This window comes from Platalea leucorodia (genome assembly GCF_965183815.1).
Source record: "Platalea leucorodia genome assembly, chromosome: 12".
NCBI lineage: Eukaryota > Metazoa > Chordata > Aves > Pelecaniformes > Threskiornithidae > Platalea > Platalea leucorodia.
The window spans coordinates 15,711,678-15,730,379 of NC_138834.1; the positions used below are offsets into that span (position 1 = coordinate 15,711,678).

At 54.4% G+C, this 18,702-nt stretch overlaps 1 protein-coding gene across 3 annotated transcripts in view; it reads right to left on the reverse strand.

Annotated features, from left to right (window-relative positions):
- Positions 1-18,702, reverse strand: part of MSI1 (musashi RNA binding protein 1) — a gene marked incomplete at its 5' end in the record, with an annotated part of 29,269 nt that overhangs the window by 4,829 nt on the left and 5,738 nt on the right. For 2 of the 3 annotated variants that reach the window (XM_082325342.1, XM_082325343.1), the window contains 6 exons: positions 98-154; positions 1,446-1,526; positions 3,144-3,261; positions 3,891-3,973; positions 6,011-6,059; positions 16,884-16,976. In XM_082325342.1, the coding sequence (XP_082181468.1) occupies positions 98-154; positions 1,446-1,526; positions 3,144-3,261; positions 3,891-3,973; positions 6,011-6,059; positions 16,884-16,976 (481 nt within the window). The remainder of the gene's footprint in view (positions 1-97; positions 155-1,445; positions 1,527-3,143; positions 3,262-3,890; positions 3,974-6,010; positions 6,060-16,883; positions 16,977-18,702) is intronic. The other variant, XM_082325344.1, reaches the window with a different exon arrangement.

Below are 18,702 nucleotides of genomic sequence, written 5' to 3' on the forward strand. Positions count from 1 at the left end.
AACTGCACCAGGCTGTGGTGCAGCGACACCACTGGAACAGCCCAAAGCCCCCTTCTCCCCTTCCAGCTTGTGAGGTTAGGAAACGAGCGGGACTGACCTGTGAGCTCAGGGAGGACGGGGGCACTCGGGAGAGGGGTCCGCTCTACACGGAACTCTAAAAACGAAATGCAAGACAGCTTAGGAACTCGTCAAACGCCCCGAGGGAGACCCCGCAGAGAGACAGCGGCCAGGGTCCGCTGGGGGAGCAGCCTGCAGCCAGAGTGCGACCAGGCCAGTGCCGCCTTTAAACTAATTTGTAACTGGTGCTGAAAGGTGCTGGACTCCTGCCCTGGAGACAGAAAGGATCCCTTTATCCTTAGAATGAATCTGGCCAAGGCAAGGCAAGCGCAGGCTTCACTGTGCGGCCTCAGGGCTGCCCTGGAGCACCGCTCCGCCACCCATCCAATCTGACCTCCCGGCTGCCGTGCCCGTGGGTGCTCAGTACTTGCCACACTCATCTGGGCACGGCTTTACCATGAGGCACTTGAAGCCACTACAACCGAGACCCGTAAACTGGATTCACGGAGAGCTTCCAGACAGCTAGGAGGCAACAGCAACTTTCAGCCACAGTCAGCCTGGGCTCGCCTCAGGCGAAGAGGAAATTTCCCATTCCCAGCCCCTAACATCAAGACTTCAGATATAAACCATCACACTGGGGGACGGGGTAAGGAAGGGATGCTCAGAGTTGCCACTTCTCTAGAAAATAGCAAGACAGTCTTTTCCCTGAGCGTGCTCTGCCTCGTTCCCTTGCCTCGCAGGGAACGGGAGGGAGAAGGCGCCCCAGAACGCTCTGGGCGGCTGCGGCACAGCAGGTTCCAGCCATTGACTGCAGAGTCCACGTTCTGAGCCCATGGCGGGGTTGGGAGCTTGAAACCACCCAGTTTGCGGGGGATCTGCAGCCCACCGCCCCTGCAGATGTTTTCTGGAGGCTGCAAGTGGTCCAGGCGCCGTTCAGAACGCAACTGTAGTGTCGCAGGCACCTGCGTTTCGGGTGCCTAGGAGTTCCCTGGCCCACGGAAGGCCACGTTTTGAAATTCTGTGCTATTTTCAGAGCGGTGGCAACTCTGGTAAAGAGAGACAGACATACACAAAGGCAGCGAGACAGGCAGAGCTGCAGGGGCCCTTCTGTGTCACAGCAGCAGCCCTACGGAGGAGGCTAACATAAAGGGCATCAGAGCAGCCTTGGGCTTTTCCTGCCCCTGGAGTGTGAGGATAATCCTAATGAAGGACAGGCTGTTCCCACCTATTCCAGGGCTTCTCCCCTCCCCCTTCCACATCCGTCTCCAATTTAAAGAAAGACCAAACAGGGGAAAGGGTGAAAGGGGCAGAGCCTGGGTCACGGATCATGCCAGGGGCTCCCGTCACCTGAAGGCAGCCCAAAAAACCAAGCAGGGAGCACCACTCACCAGGGAACTGGTAAGTGTAGCCAGGTGCAATGCCAGTGTAACTTCGACTCGCGTAGGTGGCAGCCTGGAAGCCTGGATAACCTGGGGGAAGAGAAAAGGGCTCCGTTACTGCAAGCTCCCAAGGTCCCTGTCCTCAGCGGCTGGCCGCTCACGGGCAGCGCGACCATTAGTGTTAGAAAGCACGAGGAGGGCTAACAGCAGAAGCCCCAGGAAATTGCTAGGCAGAGTCTGCACAAATGCAAGTCTGCAGCAGAGTTTTAGCAGGCCTGTTTAATTTTTCCCTCGCTCTGAACATGTAAGGACATGGAGATTTCCTTCTCAGAAACTCACAGCTCTGCAGACTAAGGCTTTCTGATGCATCAGCCGGATTTACAAATAGGAGGAGATCAGGGAGGTGGGGGCATTTGAACGGCTGAATAGCTCTGAGTCACTTTTGCACTGGAAGCGCTGGCGAATGCAGGCAGAGCGCTTCTTCCTGGCGCCGGGCGGGAGGACGATTCCTGCCATTCCCGGGGAAGCTGACCACCTACACAGAACAAGCCTCTGAGAACGCAGGGCGCTGACTGAGAGATGAATATTTGATTTGAGATCTCCCAAGACACGAGTACGTGGATTTCCCAATGACTCAGCTTGAGCCTTGCTGCTTTAAATTCAGATGGCTTAGAAAAGGCAAAACCCAAAACCACAGGCTGGAGATTTATTTTCCTTCAATAAGTCAAGTGAAAACGTTGGGGAAAAAAATGCCCTTTTTGGGGTTTTGTTCAGTGGCTAGCTGCTACTCGGCAGGCTTAGCAAGGAGAGCCAGGCTGCGTACCCCCTGCCCAGCAACACCGGCGGCGATCCTGAGCAAACAGCGTGCTCTTGGGGCAGCTCAAGCCTGGCCAGAACGAATAGAGGGAGGGAGAGGAGCCAGGAACAGCACCTGCGCTGGAAGGATCATGCTTGAATCTCAGATCCAGGCACGAGGGTTTATAGACCTGGAAGTGGGGGCTACAAAGGACTTTTTTTGTTTGTTAATCTTTTATCTGAACACATTTGCCTTAGAATCACTGATAGGCATGAAACCCAGCCTGCTTGTCACCAATTTCTCCGTACAAGACAGTCCCAAGAGAAGTGTACGGTTTTCCTTGCAATACTGGATACTTGCTGTCCCTGAGAGGGAGGGCACAAAGCGAGACAAAGCTTAACCAGAACTTTAAGGGCATTTTTATAGTCTTTCAACGGCAGTGAGGACATTGATATGGACCACTGTTGCAAGTGGAAGCTCGGAGGCTCTTTAATCAACTAATTCATCAGAAAGCCTGTAGAAGTGTGGGAGGAAGATGTCTGGGCACAGATTACTCCACGCTCGGTCCAGCTACGTAGTTACATCTTATTCCACATAATTAAAGCCATTAAAGAATTACAGCCCATATGCAATGGACCGTTAAGGGAGCTGCAGAGGGCCAGAGCTGCCCAGCACATGGCTGTGCTTGCCAGCTCGGGCTGTCGCAGGGCAGCAGTGACAAGTTTGCAGTTTTTCCAGGTGCCACCAGAGGGCAAGTTGTGATCGCAAACAGGTCCCAGTGCCCCTCCAGCGTCCCCGGCCTTGCACCAGGGAGAGCTGCCCTTGGCCGCCCTGCCCGCTCTCGGAATAAAACCTCTAAGCTGCTGCCTGGCAGGACGGGAGCTGGGGAGGAGATCTGTCCTTGGGCTTACCCAGCATGCCGATCCCGAGCATGAAGGCATCCATCCCGTAAGGCATGACTCGGGACCGCCCTCGCGCCGAGCCCGTTGGGGACATCACCTCCTTCGGCTGGGCTTTTTTACACTCCACCTGCCGCAAGAAAGTAAGGATCAGGCTCAGCCGCCACCGGCACAGAGCGCTGCCACAGAGCGCGGGCAGCGGGCCAGGCAGGGCTGCCCACCGCGACGGCGCTCCCCAGCCCTGGCCGCCGCCAGCAGCCCGCCCGCTGTCCTTCCCCAGCGGCCCTGCCTCTGGCCTGCACGCTGCCAGCCTTCCCTCTCGCTCTGCAGCCACCACAGGCAATGGGGAGCTCAAACACTGCTTTTCCCCTCCTGGAGCTGCCCTTGACGCTCTGCCTGGCCCTGCACCAGGGCCTCGAAGCCTCATTTTCCTCATTTCTGAATAAAGGTAGTACCTGCCCCCTTCCCAGGCCACCCGGAGGTTTCGCGTAACTTTGAAACCTCCAAGCAGGGCACAACTCCTCATTACAGTTAGCTCTTCTCCCTGAAAGCTCAGTATTGTGCTGGTTCACCTCCACACTACGAGTTTCTTTCTCAGACTGGCTGCTGCGATTTTGGGGAAAAGACTCCATCCGATTCCCCACTGCAGAGAAAGCGCGTCGGGACCCAAGTGCCTCCCACCCTGCCCCTGTGCCATCGCCCCGTTCTCCATCCCACGTCTCTACCCCTCTTCCCCCGGGTTCTGCCCCAGACACTCACCATTTTGTTGTTGATCTCATGGAAGTGGATTTCGCACACTTTTTCCACAATGTCTTCACTTTCAAATGTGACAAACCCAAAACCTGCAGAAAAGGCAAAACTCCTTTGATCAGGTCAGAGCTCTACGCAGTTTGCACCCGCTACCCACATCCTTTTCTTGGCAGGAGAAGGAGCCACAGGCTTCTAGGACGGTATAATCAGTCCTCTCTAAAATGGCTCTCTCTCATCTTCCCTCTCCGGCAAATCCTGCTTTTGTGCACAAGGAGGACAGGAGCATCCCCATATAGATTCCCCTTTCCTCCTCATCCTGTACTTCCCACCCTCTCTGAACGCAACTGCTCCCAAAATGAAGTATATTTTTTTTAAACTTTGCTATTTGCAAGGCAAACCACATGGCCGATAATGCTGGGGAGGATCCCAGCAGACAGACGCTCACACAAAGAAAGTCGGTGGAGAAACGAACAGCTGCTTGCCAGGACACCACCGTCCTCGCTAAACGCACCCCACCAGCAATAACACCCTGCACCTTTCCTCTTCAGTCACCGGTCCTAAAGCCTTGTATGAGCAGGCAAATATCAGCAGGGCAGCTGTACAGAGCAAGACGGACAGACACAAGCAAAGCGATTTGCCAAGTTTCACCAAAGTAAGGTTAATATCTGGGGTAAAACAGGACAGGATGTTCCTGGCCCCCGGCCCACGCTCACACCTCCTTTCTCTCACCAAGCCCTTTGCTGACAGTTTTGGCAAAGACCAGCTGGGGTGGGCAGACTGAACTCCTCTCAGCTGACTGCGGCCGTTTCCGGAAAACTGAGGCAGGTGGGAGGATGTCTTTAAGCTTGCCTTACAAGCAAGCTGGGATTAAACAGAGCTTTCCGCTTTCCAGAACTGGCCAATTCCACGGTGCTTTAAAATAACTTTTAAAAACAGACAGGGATCTGCTGGCCAGAACCCCGCTGTTTCTCCATACTGCCAGAAAAGTCTCTCTCCATAAACTCCTCCGTCTGTCTGTGCCCAGGTAGTCTCACACAATTCACCTCAACACCCACGAGCGGAGGGGCTCGGGAGTTCAAGAGCAAAACCCTGATGCCAAAACCAGTCCTGAGCCCCATCAGTCCCCCACCAGGCCTGCTGCGCCCTGGACAGAGCCCCGCGCCGCCGACACAGCGGCTAGCAGCTCTCCCGGCTCCTTCCCAAACGCCCGACAACTCTTTAATTGGACTAGAGACTGGGAGACACCCATGGAGGAACAGGGGTTAACACTTCTTCCCTTTTAAGATGAAGCTGGAACAACATCCTAGGCCAGGCAATCAGAGTAGATTTAATGGCTTTAGGAAAAAGCAAAAACCTGAAGGGCACACAGCGTAGCGAGAGCAGAAGGGAGCGTTCCCTCGCTGATCTGGGGGCAGGGGTGCTTGGAAGTGCTTCAAACAACACAGACACGAGAGCGGCCCAGCACAGGGCTGTTACTGGCCCTGATTTGGAAGACACCAAAGCTAAGTTTGCAGGTTAAGTTGTTGCCAATAAATCTCGGAGCTGGTGCAATGCTTGCTAGCGTCAAGCCCTGCCGCGCTCCGGGGCAATCGGTCTGGAGATTCACCGGGAGAGCAGGAGGCAGGGACGCCCATGGGTGGGCTGGGTCCGGATAGCGCACAGAGTACAGCCTTGCTCCCATCCTGTAACCAGACTCCACCAGCAAGGCTCGGGTAAGAAAAGGTGACCTGGGAGCACAGGCAGGCTCTGAGCCGAGGAAGGGGCGAGAGGCAGGCGCTCTTCAGGCTCTCGTGTCAGCTTTCCCGGAGCTCAGATTACTCGGGACAAGGTAAGACACACACTGCGGGCTGGAGCCATGGAGGTAAGCGGGCAGGGGAGGGGGCCGCCTCCTCTCACATATCTGCAACTCGGCGAGTTTACAGCACAGGAAACGCGCTGGACAAAAGCTCTCTGTGCTGCAAGGGACGCTGGTAAAGGATGCAGATGCAAAAGGATGGGGCGACTGGAGGCAAGATAAAGAGCAGCTGCGACCCGCATGCCCTGCTGCTGGGATACTGACCCCTCCCTAGGCAAGGCAGGAGGCAAACCCTCCGCAGTTCCCTCTCCTACGGCCAGAAGACCGCTCTCACCTCGGTGTCGGTTGGTTGTCTTGTCGAACATCAGCATCGCGTCGTCCACCTGCAAAGAGAAGAGCTCCGGATCAGCTTATTGCCGTCGCCACGAGCATCCTCCAGCACATTTGTGCAGAGCTTCCCGGGCCTCCCCAAACCAGAAGGGGTCAAGACGAGACCTCCCATCCCCAAGAAGGGCGCAGGGCGTGCGCGCACACAGACAGACACACCAGCTACCGCACCAGGCGTGTCCCCGAGCCGCGAGCAGCAGGGTCCCCCCACCAGCCCGGGGCAGGTGCTGCCGGGCTGAGCCCCCTCGGCCCGGCCCCTGGCAGCAAGCGACCCCGATTGTTTGCCTGCAGCTCCAGCCGGGGGGCAAGGAGCAGGGAAGGCATTGTTCCCAAATCCCGGCCTCAAAGGAGAGGAGAATTAAAGGGGGGGAGAGAAGCAAAGCTGGAGAGGGGAGAGGAATAAGGGGCCTCCCAGCGACAGGGGAAGCGGAGGCCTCAGACAACAGAGCCTGCCGGGGGAAGCTGGGAAGGGCCCCCGCCCCCACCCCAGAGGAGCCTTTCCTCTAAGTGAGGTTTCCCACTGCTGGAGGCTGTAATTAGAGCAAATTTACTGCAAGGCCTGAGCAGGGCTGCCTTCCCGGGGGGAGGGGCGGCCGGATCCCATCCCCCAGCCGGCCTGGGGCTGCTCTCCTCCCCGAGCACATCACCGCCTGGTGCCACTTTTCCCCCCCATCTTCCCGCTGGCTGCTGCCTTGCAGAGGCGCATCTGCACCGCTCATCCGCAGGTCAGGCCGAGCAGGGTTAAAAAATACACTTCAATCCCCTCCGTGTAAGCCCCGGTGTAAACCTGTCCCACTGACCCATCCCTCCTCTCTAATACCACTGCCTTAATCCGATTATGAAACTGGACATGCAAGTGCTCAGGGGATGCGGTGGCAGTCTCCGGCCAGCAGCTGCCCCGGCCCTCCTCCTCCTCCTCCTCCTCGTCCTCCTCGGTGCGAGGCAGCCGCTCCCTGAGCGGCAAGCCCCGTGTGCCCCCGACTCCGTGGAAGGATTACTCCCTTGCCTTGTCGCCGGGAAGCATCTGCGTTGCCACCTTCTCTGGAACAGCCCGCCGGCGAGGGCAGCGCGCTGCCCGTACCCCTGCGCAGGCAGCGCCCGGCTTCGCTCGGGGAGAGCCCACAGCCCCGGTCAGGGAAGGGAGAGCGCTCCTGTCCCCCCCGGGACAAAACGGGACACCCCGCTCCACCTCAGTGCCACGGGGATGAAGGGGCCCTTGCTAACGTTTCCAGTGCCACCACGAGCAGACAGAGATCATCTTTGATGCCCTTGGGCTTGTCCAACACATCCACCCCGCGAGAGCCAGGTGACAACAGACAACCTGGCTCCCGCTCATCCCGTGCTCTTCCCACCCCGGCTCAGCCTCCCTCGGCCAAGTCAACAAACACCTGAGAAACGTGCCGGGCGTCCAGCCGGAGCCACGGGGGACGTAAGGCTTCACACGGACCCGAAGCAACTCCTCAGCACCTCCCCAAGACACAGCCACCATTCCTCATCGCCGCTCGCTCCTGCCCCTGCACCATTTCCCTTCCCAGGGCCAGCACAAACGTGATGTGCTGGGGGGAAACCTGACGTAGCTTAAAAATATTTCAAGAGGTTTTACTGACTGTTTTTGTTCATTTTTTTAAGCTAGGTCTGTTCCTCCATCCAGTTCTCAGAAAGGCTGGGCAGACGGCTGTCCTCCTCCCCAGTAAACGCTGGGAGAACGCTGTGTCAACGGCACCCTGCAGCGGTGCCGCTCCTGAAGCCTTCAACACAGGTAGCTGGAGCCCACAAACCCATCGCGATGAGAGATGGGCATGAGAAAGAAAAACCCAGCGGGGACGAGCACAGCCCGGCCGCTGACTTACTCCGTCCGACCAGCCCCAGCAACCACCTCTTCTTCGCAGAGCCCGGACAGCGGTAGCAGCTGCAAGCGGCAGAGCCCAGCGGGCGCCCGCGCACAAACCCACCCCGCGTCCCCGGCGCTCCCGCGGCACCCGAGCACTCGGAGCCGGGAGACGTGCAACCGCTCCGTCCCAAACCGCGCTCCGTCCCAAACCGCGCTCCGTCCCAAACCGCGCTCCGTCCGCCGAGAGGAGAGCTGCAGCCTTCCCCCGCCGGAGCTGTTCTCTAAGTTTCTGCTGGTGCTTTGAGTTCAGGTGTCTACCCAGCACCCCGAAACGTACTCATCTTGCAAAAACGTATTTACAATAACACGTGCTCTAGTTGAAAGCTGTTTACTGCCATGAACTAAATCTAAGATAGATATATATGTGTATCTATGGATCTATACACACGTAATAGGTGAAACAGGCTCACCCCACTCAACTCTAGGGCCCCAACTCTGCAACTCTCTAGTTGTATAGCTACAACTGGTGGTTTTTATTGCCAACAAAACCTAGACACGAGCATCTTGTCGTCTCCTTCCGAGGCAACAGGTGAGATGAGCTGGGTGGTCTCAGCGAGCACGCGGCCGGTGAGGTTAGGTAAAGCAGAGGTAGTGCTCAGCCTCCAAACGGCGGGACAGGCTGCAGAGCCGGGAGAAAGGCATCCACAGGGAACAGCTATTTCCAGCCTCACGCCAGATCCCTCCTAGCTCCTGCCATCACCTCCCCTGGTCCGGAGGTAGAGGATGGGACGGGCACCGGCTGCCTCCGCTCACCTGAGGCCCAGCACTACCCAAACACCCGGTCAAGCACAAAGCGCTGAGGTGACGGAGGTACCAAGGGGCTCCCGCCAAAGGCAGGGGCCAGGCCGGGCTCCCGCCGACCCCTCAACCACAACCAGGCCTGAGTGGCAACCCCCGGCGAGCGGCTATTGTGGCGGCAAACCGACCCCCCCCCCCCCCCCGCCGCCTCCTCCGCCGCCGCCATCGCGCCCGCCGCGCCGGGCCCCAACAAAGGCGGCCGCCGGCGGGGCCGTCGCCACGGCAACGCGGCCGCCAATGGCAGCTGCCGCCGGGATTAGCGCCGCGCACAAAGCCGCCCCGCCGCGCCGGCCCCGCGCCCGGCCGCGCCCTCACGGGCAGCGCGGCCCGCCACGGCCTGCGGGAGGGCACCCGGCGGCGGCCGCAGGCCACCACGGGCGAACCGGCATCACGCACAGGGGTCTCCCACCGCAAAGAGCGAGGTCTCGCAGCGAGACCCCCTCCCGCACCGACTGTCCCCGTCCCGGCCCTCCTTCTGGTGGGCGAGGGGCGCCATCTTGCCTCGCTCCCCTCCGAGGGAGGCAGCCGCCCGGGCCGAGGCGGGTTGCGAGGGAGACGGAGGCAGGGGTATTTCGGGAAGGGGGTTTGGGCCCTCCAGAGGGACGGGAATGGCGGTGCCACCTCCAGCCAGGCGCCGACGGTTGGTACAGACAGCACAGGTCAACCACCCCAAGAACTGGATGTAGGAGAAGCGTGTGGAAAACGGCGCTTAAGAGTTTCAGAAACACCCCTAACTTCATTTTTAATAGTAATCTATAACCACATAACCCTATGATTATTTTTAATAATAATCTACGACCATAACTGTATTTTAACAAAGGCTTTTCTGCTGGGTGAATTGTCCTTCTCCCCATTCTCTTCCCCCCCCTTAAATAAATATTTGTTTCAATTCTTTAAACACAGTCAAAGAAGCAGATCACTTTACTAGAAAACTGTTTAGCTTAGTGGTCAAGGCTCTCTCCCAGGGAACAATTTAACTTGCCGGTCCAGGCTTCAGTTATCCAACATTTGAGGTTAGAAGTTCAAGGTTAATTTTGAGGAATGATGGCTCCCCCTGTGTTTAGCCACGAGGGTCAAAAACGTCAGGGGAAAAAAGAGGGGGTCCCAAGAGCAGCGACTGTTGCTCTCTAGGTGTATCCTTCCCAAGGAACCCTACCCCAGGAGACAACTCCTTCGGCCGGCACTTGGCAGGTCAGGGGTAGGTACCACAACCCCGAGCCTTAAACCCAAGCTGTCCAGCATCGCCTCCTCTCGATCCTGCCTCCAGCAGCTCTCTCCAGCTTTGGAAGACCAAACGGGAGTGGAAGAAAGATAAAGGCTTTGGCTCGGTGGAGGTGACACATTCAGAAAGTGAAAAAAGGTTTGTCCCTGGGGAGGAAGCTCTTCTAATCCTCCATGGATTTGCCGCTGCTAAGACCTCCTGCAGGAGGGCAGCAAGCAGCACCTTCCCGAGAGGAGGGGACAGGCCCTTCTCAAGCCAGCGCCTGGTTTTGACGAGAGCAACGCGGTGGCGACAGGAGGGGAAAGTGACAGCCACAGGTCTCGGAGACGGACTCTCCACCAAAGCAGCCCTCAGCCTGGCCAAAATATGCAGGTGCACAGATATGACGCATTTCATACCAAAAGGGAACGCAGTACGATCCACCCGGCCTTGGCCAAAAGGCCTGATTTTTTTCAATGGCTTAGTCCCACTCTAATATCTTTCAATCTTCCTGGGAGAGTCATAGGCATCTGCAAAGGAGGAAGCCAACGACAGCCTCAAGCAGACTAAAAGAAAAAATAATAACATTTCCAACACAAGTCTGATGAGAAATGTTGGATGCACTTCCACATGGGCAGACCTTGAAGACCATTGTAAATATGCAAGCAAAGGCTTTGCAGAAACAGGCATCTTTCACCCGAACAGCAACTAAAGGTGGCTTGGCTGGTCCTAGAAGGAACCATGGCAGCATACTTGTAGAAATATCAGGCAGAAGAATAATAGCTGCCAAGTTGGCTTCAACATGGGGAATGTAAACCAAAACAATCTAGAAACGACTTGGCCATCCTGTCAAGTGAGGACATCAGGAACCCTGCGAGGTTCTCCCGGCTGCTCAAACAGGACAGGCGGATTCTGGGGAGGAGGACGCACCGACCCAGAGCGCGGCTCCAGGGAGCAGGGGAGCCGTGCCCACGCGGCTCCCAAAGGACCCTGCTTACCCCGCTCTGCAGACCCGTTCTCAAAACGCCGGGAATGAGAGTCGGGCAACGGACAGAGCCCGCTCCGTGCCACAGGTGAGCGGGACAGCCTGTCCAGGTGTTCCTGCCCGCTCCTGCACGGCGCCGCGGGCACCTGGCAAATATCAAATGAACCACTGAAGACCTGAATGACCATTACTGCTACAGCATTTTTGGCTATCTGCCTACCAGATGCGGAGCATAGAGAACCCTTTGTTCCAGAGGCATTGTTACCACAAGCCAAACTGCCTACTGCCGCAAGAGAGGTGATCGGATTCCCCTTCTCCTCCCCTCCCCATCTGTTCATTGCAACCATGTTACGTGTGAGAATTTGCATAAATTGCCCTCTGATCTGTGGAAGAAAATCCAAAATCCAGTTTGGAAATCCACAGCAGGTTGACAAGTAGCTTTGATCCCTGAAATTTCCAGAGAGCAGCAGATTAAGGATTAATTAATTAACATTCTCCTGATCCAAAGTGAGGGAAATCATGCCCGCCATAAGCACAGGAACAAGTCTTCCTTTAAAGAAATTCCCCATCAGTATCTAAAGGTTCTCCAATTAGTCAGCAGGGAAAGCTCATTTCACATACCCAAGTCAACCACGCCATTTTCCTGGCAGGTGTACATGAATATGCATTTGTGACAGACACGCAAACCCTCATCAGATCCAGCACCTCAGATCGGGTGGTTTTCTCTTGGTCGGAACAGGACTAGAGCTGGCGTCCGAGTGCGATCTCAGAACCTGTCCGAGGCAAACGGTCCAGAATTTGGACAGAGTATTAGATGGCAGCCTAAAGGTCAGAATCGTCCTCAGACCTCAGCAGATCTTTTTTCTTGTTTGCTTCCAGGATATTTTTAGAGAGCAGATCTCTCTCTGGGCACGATCTGCCTCACAGAGAGGCTGAGCTTTCGCGACCGACTCATCCGCATACACAGATCACCTGCGGGCCCAGGGAGAGATGCAGACTGTTTTTAAGCACTTCTCAAGCACTCTTGGAGCCACAACTGATTAGTGAGTCATGCAAAGACGTCATTGTGAATATATTTCTTGCACTGCTGCTTCATGAAATGCAAAAGCACACAAGAAAACCAGGAGTTCAAACACCTGAGTTGGGTCCAGGCCCCCATTTCTTCCAGTACCTCTGCATTTCTAGTTTCAGAAAGGACCAACTCCTCTCCTAACGACAAACAAAAGACCAGATGCACCAAGTTAGAGCAGAGGTCCACCTCGCCCAACACCCCCCAAGGTACCAACCAACAACAGACACCTTTGGAAGAACGTAAAGACAAGGCAAAGATACTACAATAGACCCCAGGACACTCCATCATCTTCCAGCTATTTGTGATTCAGGGATTTCCTGAACTCAAGGGGATGTCTGTGTATTTAAAAAGACCTTCCATGAATTTGTCCAATGATTTTGGAGCCTATGCAAATTCTAGCAACAACATCCTGGGGCAAAGATTTCACAGCTCAGATAAGCTCCATGACAAAAAGACCTTATTTGTTCTGAGCCTCCTATTTTGCAATTTATTTGACTTTCTCTACCGCGAAACCTCATCAGACCAACTCTTGAAAAAGAAAGACGATCTGAGGTTTTTCAGTTATGATTTGAAACAACCAACCTTGCTTACAAGATCAGACACCCAGTGGTCCAAAGAAATCACTCTGATGGACAACCCCTCTTCCCCCCCAAAAAATAATACAGAACAACCTGTTCCCAGAGGTTGAAGTAGAAAAGGAGGCAGCTGGGACTCGAGCTCCTGAGGCATCCTCATACGTGTGGAACTAGACCGAGCACTAGCTATGCCTGAGGTGGTAGGTGCAAGATATCTTCCTCCTCTCTTTCTGTTTCAGGTTTCAGTGAGGGCGGTAGCTTGAATCTAGAGAGGCTGTTGAAATAACTTCCTTGTGTGTCTAAGGATCTCCAACACCATCCAACCTAAGCCAAGACACTTGGCTACACATACTGCGAATGCAATTCTTTCCAGGACTTCTGTCCTACAGTTGAAAAAATAATCTCCTTTAGAAAGCATGTCCATGGCCTCAGCTTGCATCTCAGAGAGATTCGAGTTTTGGAGCCAGAAGTGTTTCCTAGAGGTCCCGCTATGTTCAAAGCCCGAGCAGCTGCACCTGACAAACCAGAGCCAGCTTGAGAGCACTTCTCAGTCTCTCTCACTGTACTAAAAAAAAACCCCTTTGTGTTTTCTTCCTCGGGAAAACAGCAGCCCATATTTTTCATTCACTGTTTTGGAAGGAAAAAAAAAAAAGAAAGTGATCCTTCTTTGAAACAGAGAAACTCACACCATATTTGGGATCCTCTTTGAAGCTTCACCTTTTGTGCCTGTTAAAACCATGTATTTTGATATGAAGAACTGAGGAGCCAGCCTCTCCCTTTCTTCCTGTATCCCTAAGTAATACTCATGGATTTCCTCCTCACACATTTTCATTTCTCTTTTGCCACTTCCATTTTACAAAGTTGAGAGAAGGTTTCGGACACAGCAAGGAAAGAAAACAAAAAAATAGGAGAGTAAGCAGAAATGCCAACATGGAAAAATCAGACTTGGGCATTTTGTTTTATGAAACGGGAAACCATTTCATCTGCAGCCCAACCAAACTTCCATTTTTTTCCTGCTAATGGACACACAAGGTGTGTGGTTTCTAACCGAGACGCACTGACGCTAGCTACCTTGGTAGCCTTGCAAACTGCAGTTCACAGATTTGGACCAGAGAGAACATTATGATAATCTAATTTGACCTCGTCTGTACGGCAGGCCATAGCACTTCCTCTCTAATTCCTACAGCACGTGCATGCTTTCTGTCTGGACTAAAATGCATTTTTCAAAAAGCATCTATCCTAATTTAAAGGCCTTAAGTGGTGGCAAATCTAACACACGCTTAGGCCTGCGGCCTGAGGGTTACCTAGAAGATGACCTTCATGCAAAACCCATTCAGCAGCCTGTACTCCCTTGTCCTCAGCAGCAGAGGATGATCTCTCCCTGAAGCTGAGACCCAAACTGAGCTTGCCACTGGATTCTCAAAGATCGACTAAAACTCACCCCCAGGAACCTGGTACCTTGATCCTGAGGAATCAAGGCAGGAGGACTTGGTGCTCCCCGCTCTCTCCTCTCTAGATTCTAAGCGTTCCCGTGCCTCCCTGGGCAGGCAGGAGGGAAGAGGAGAGATTTTTCTCCCGCCAGATCCTAGAAAACTGTGGGGCTGCTCGGAAGAAGAGGGAACACAGACAAAGCCATTTCCTCGGAGGGTACGTCCTCCAAGGAAACGCTTTAAGAGGGCATCCTTAACAATTCCTTTTCAGACAGTCCCAATCCAATTCCAGTACAAGTACTGGCCCAAATGACTGAGAAAAGATCTTTTTTCAGAGAGGCTTTCCGAGATGAGCATGACACAACTGAAGCTTCACCCCCTCTCACTTAAAGATGCCATAAATCGAGGAGATGAAGACATGACACAACTGAAGCTTCACCCCCTCTCACTTAAAGATGCCATAAATCGAGGAGATGAAGACCACAGAGTCAGGTGCCAAGAGTGCCTCTGAAGAAGGGATCCTAGGAGACCTCTGAAAGCTAGGAGGCCCCCGAGTGACATAAACACCAAAAGAGCCCGTCTACCAAAATCACGTTCTCCATGAGTCACATCTGAAACTGAAGGCAACAGGCTTTTCTCAGCCCTAGAAACCACAGAGCGGCGCATTCAGAGCTCAGAGCTGATGGCCGCGGAGGCTTTCCTCTGAAGCACGCTTTCCACGGATCCTGCGCATCAGCCGCACGGAGCTACCAACTGGAGAGAATTTCTCAGAAAACAGTTCTAGCCTTTGGTAAATTATTTGAGGCTTAGCCTAGAAGACGGTTACAGGCCAGGAGAGATGCTTTACACAAGAGCTCTGAGGAGTCTCTCCTCAGCTGAAATGGCCAGATGAGTCAGAAAACTGCCCCAAAACCGGAGAGTCAATCTGAGCAGCCCTGACCTCTCCCCACGGAAACTCCCCAGAGCCAGGAGGCCAGCTGCACCGGCCTCATGCAGATTTTGAGCGCCGGATGTTGTCGGGGATGCTGGTTCTTCGGAAATGAATCGCACTGAGCTATGCAGAACTCTCCCTTCTGCCCAATCCCAAGAAAACAATCTGACACAACCAGTTCTTGCCCGTCTCCTGACGTCAGGACACCTTTCAGCACATGACCATGAAACAAGAGGAACGCAACAGCGTTAACACCCCAAAAGAACTGGAAAGTACTTCTCAAACTAGAGCAACTGTAACTCCTTGTAAACTGAGCGCTACATGACATGCTTCTGCCTCAAATTAACAGAGGTACAGTTAAGGTTAAAAGGGGATTACGCCCAAGACATTTTGTTTTCCTATCAAACGCCTCCGTCGGCGGCGCAGAAGCACGGGCAAGTCAAACTAACAACCTTCAGACTACACAGACACATGGACACCACCACCTTTAGTGGTGACGCCTTCAGTGACACCATGTAAAAGCTCCTGGGGACACAACAGAGTTTGCTTTTTTCTAGTAGAAAATAAAACCACACAGAGCTAATGACCAGCAACCACGGGGATATCTGACCACTTTTGCCATTGCCGCTTTCTCTTAGGACTGAGCAGAAATACAAAGGAGTCCCACTTTGCAGTCACGATGGCATACCAGGACGTGCAGATCTGACTTCAGAAGCTGAACAAAGGTACTGAGCAAACACTTGTTCCAAACGTTCTGCCCAAAAGTTCCAACGGTACGGCAAAACTGGTTACAAAACTCCCTTTCCTTTCACCGATTAATGCGCCTTAACATAAGATCACCCTTTTGCAGGATCTTTCGGAAGAAAATTAATACCAAAGCCTTCATCCCTCACACTCTGCAGTTCCTGCGGTACTTTCCTCCACATCCATGATGCTATCAGCAACGTCCTGGCCAGATTACCGCCCAGCAAACTCTGTTCTGCCCCGCCGAGCCGGGCAGGAAGGTCCCAACAGCTACAGAATCCAACACTCCCTGCCCCAAACAGCAAACGCACGTGCAACACCACCGAACAACAGCAAAACAGTCCCAGTGCCCTGCCCCAGAGGCGACCGCATTCAGCATTTGGGTACGATGATCCCCTTCAGTTCCTAATCCCATTAAAAATCTTGGGATCCTTCAGTCTAATGCTACTGAGATTGCTCCTGGGGATGCTCACAACCTCCTGAGCGGGGACTGAAGGGCCAAGACTGAGCCCCCTTCTATCTTCCGATTCGGTCCCGCCTCGCGATTTGCACACCTGGCTTTCACGGACCACGGCACAAGCGACTTCAATCCACAGAAGCCCACCCTTCCCTGAGCCGCCAGCTGGCACAGAAGAGCCAGACCAACACAAGGGACAGCCGTAGTGCCAAATTTTCTTCAAACATCCAAAAACAACATCACCACTTGCCCAAGACTCAGCAGGAGACGTTTCAGGACCAAAAGGCTTATTTTAATAAAGGATTACTGAACTATCAATCACAAGGCTTAGAGTTAGAAACAGGCCAAAATCACAGGTCTGATGCTGCAGCCGCTCTGTCAGGAGTGTCCACAAACCTTCCTCCAGCATTTAAACAAATTGCAAATCTGCAGGACCAAAATGCCATAAGAGGCCTCTGGATAGGGAAAAAATGGAAAACTATTTCCCTTAGCCCCGGTCCTACCAACTCCAGGAACGAGCACAAACTCTTTGTTGCAAATCAACACGGGACAGGAGTCACTGGCTGTAGCCCCTACAAAGACATCACAGCCACCCAACGTCTCTAACTGACCTTCAATCTACTTAACCCCATGCAGAAGACTCGCAGGCTCCTACTCCCGCCTCCACAGAAGTTCAGAAAACTCCTTTTTGCCCCAGAAGCAACAGCTTTGATCCAACACCGCTCAAAAGACTTACCTTCCCAAACTGCTCGAAATATTGTTTCACATCCTCCACAGTAGTGTTCACGGACAGACCACCCACAAATATCTTCTTCGTTCGGGTCACCATCTGGAAAAGGGAAGGACAGGAATTCACCGAATAAACCCAGAGCGAGCGGAGAATGAGACTCAAACGGCCACTAACTCCCCTCCGCTGCCGGGAAGCGCCTGCCCCTTTGCTGCAGCCGAGCTTCCACCTTCTCGAGGCCCCCTGGCCAAACGTGGCCAGCAGGTCTGTCCCACGCCGGACCCCAAGACACGATCTCGCCCTTGCGCCGCCCCATCGTGCTTGCCAGCGCCCAGCCACCACCTCCTCCTCGGACAGCACGTTACCAGCCTCTCCCCTCGCTAACCTGCGGCTCCTCTCTTGGCACCTTCGCACCACCCGCAGGCGCGAGGCACGACCGTCCCCTCCCCAGCCCTCCAGCTCTTCCTGCAGCCCCGCCACTTTGCACAGCCGGCCTCCTCCAGGCTCCCCCAGAGATGCCTGCTCTGCTTCCCGGAGCAGAAGGATGGGCAGGAGGCCTGCCAGCGCAGGCAGGCTCCCCAGGCTTCGCCCTCCCAGCTCGCAAATTGCAGAGCATCCCATCTTGCATGGAGTAAGCCTCGTTTCACGCCCATTCCCCAGTCACTTAAATGGAGCCCAGTCAACTCCCAGTTAAATCTCTTTTCCCTTTGCAAGAAGGCAAAGAGAAGATCCCTCTGCCACTCGTCACTCATGCAACTGGGACAAGGAAGAAAACTAACTGCCCTGAGAGGAGCCATTGCTGCCAGGCTGAGGCACACCGACGTCCTTTGAACCGGCTCTCCAGCTGCATCCTCCCCTTAGCTGCCTGGCTACACCCCTGCTCTCAGAGGAACACATGGTCCTAATTACCCCAAGGAGCACAGGGCTAATCCGCAGCAATTCCCTGGCTTGGAGAGCAGCCCGTTCTAACACTAAAGCACCTTCTGTCACCAAACTGCTTAATGGAATTAACCCAATTCCTACCATGTGCTTCCTGGCTCCAGTTACTCAGGATACCTGCTCACCAATTGTTCTCGGTGCCTGATCCCCCTTACTTCCCTCCCGGCACCAGCCTCCTCTTCCCTCTCTGCTTCTCCCCAGCTCTTTCTCCCATGACAGCACTTGGAATTGAGACTCTGAACTTGAAAAATCCCATCCAAGGGCAAAGTTAAAGGGAGACGCAGAGTCTAAAGGCAGCCTCCAGCCTGCTGCTGGCTCCTCAGTTAAAGGTTTCTAGCTGCACGCCTGGAAAAAGTTCCTGCAACTGCACATTGCCAGAGCCTCTTGTAGATAAAGTCCAACACCAAACTCCTTCTGCCTTTTCCAGCGCTGAAGCACACAAGGGCTTTTCGCAAAACGAGATCCTTCTCCCCCTCTCTGCCGTACACCTATTCGTACACACGCACGCGCATACGCTCGACCCTCTTTCCACCTCTACCACATCGCAGCATGGAGCTGCTCTGTGTCTCCTTGGGCCTGAAACTTCAGGCTGCACCTTCGGAAAGACTAAGTTCACCCTGGGCAGCACTTATTTCACCACTTATTTCACTACTGCATCCTAAAGCATAACTGAGGGGCCTCCCAGTTCCTCCAGTGCCACGCAAACCCCCAGCGCTGCGCTGCAAGCCCAACAGGAGCGTAGCGCGGCGCAGCGCGTCACGCTGGCGATGCAGCACAGCAGCTCCCGCTCCAGGTGAGTCCTGAGCAAACCCCAGGGAGCGACTCCGTTGCATGCACTGGCAACCTTGCACGGAGGGACAAGATTCACCACCACGAATTTCACCCTTTG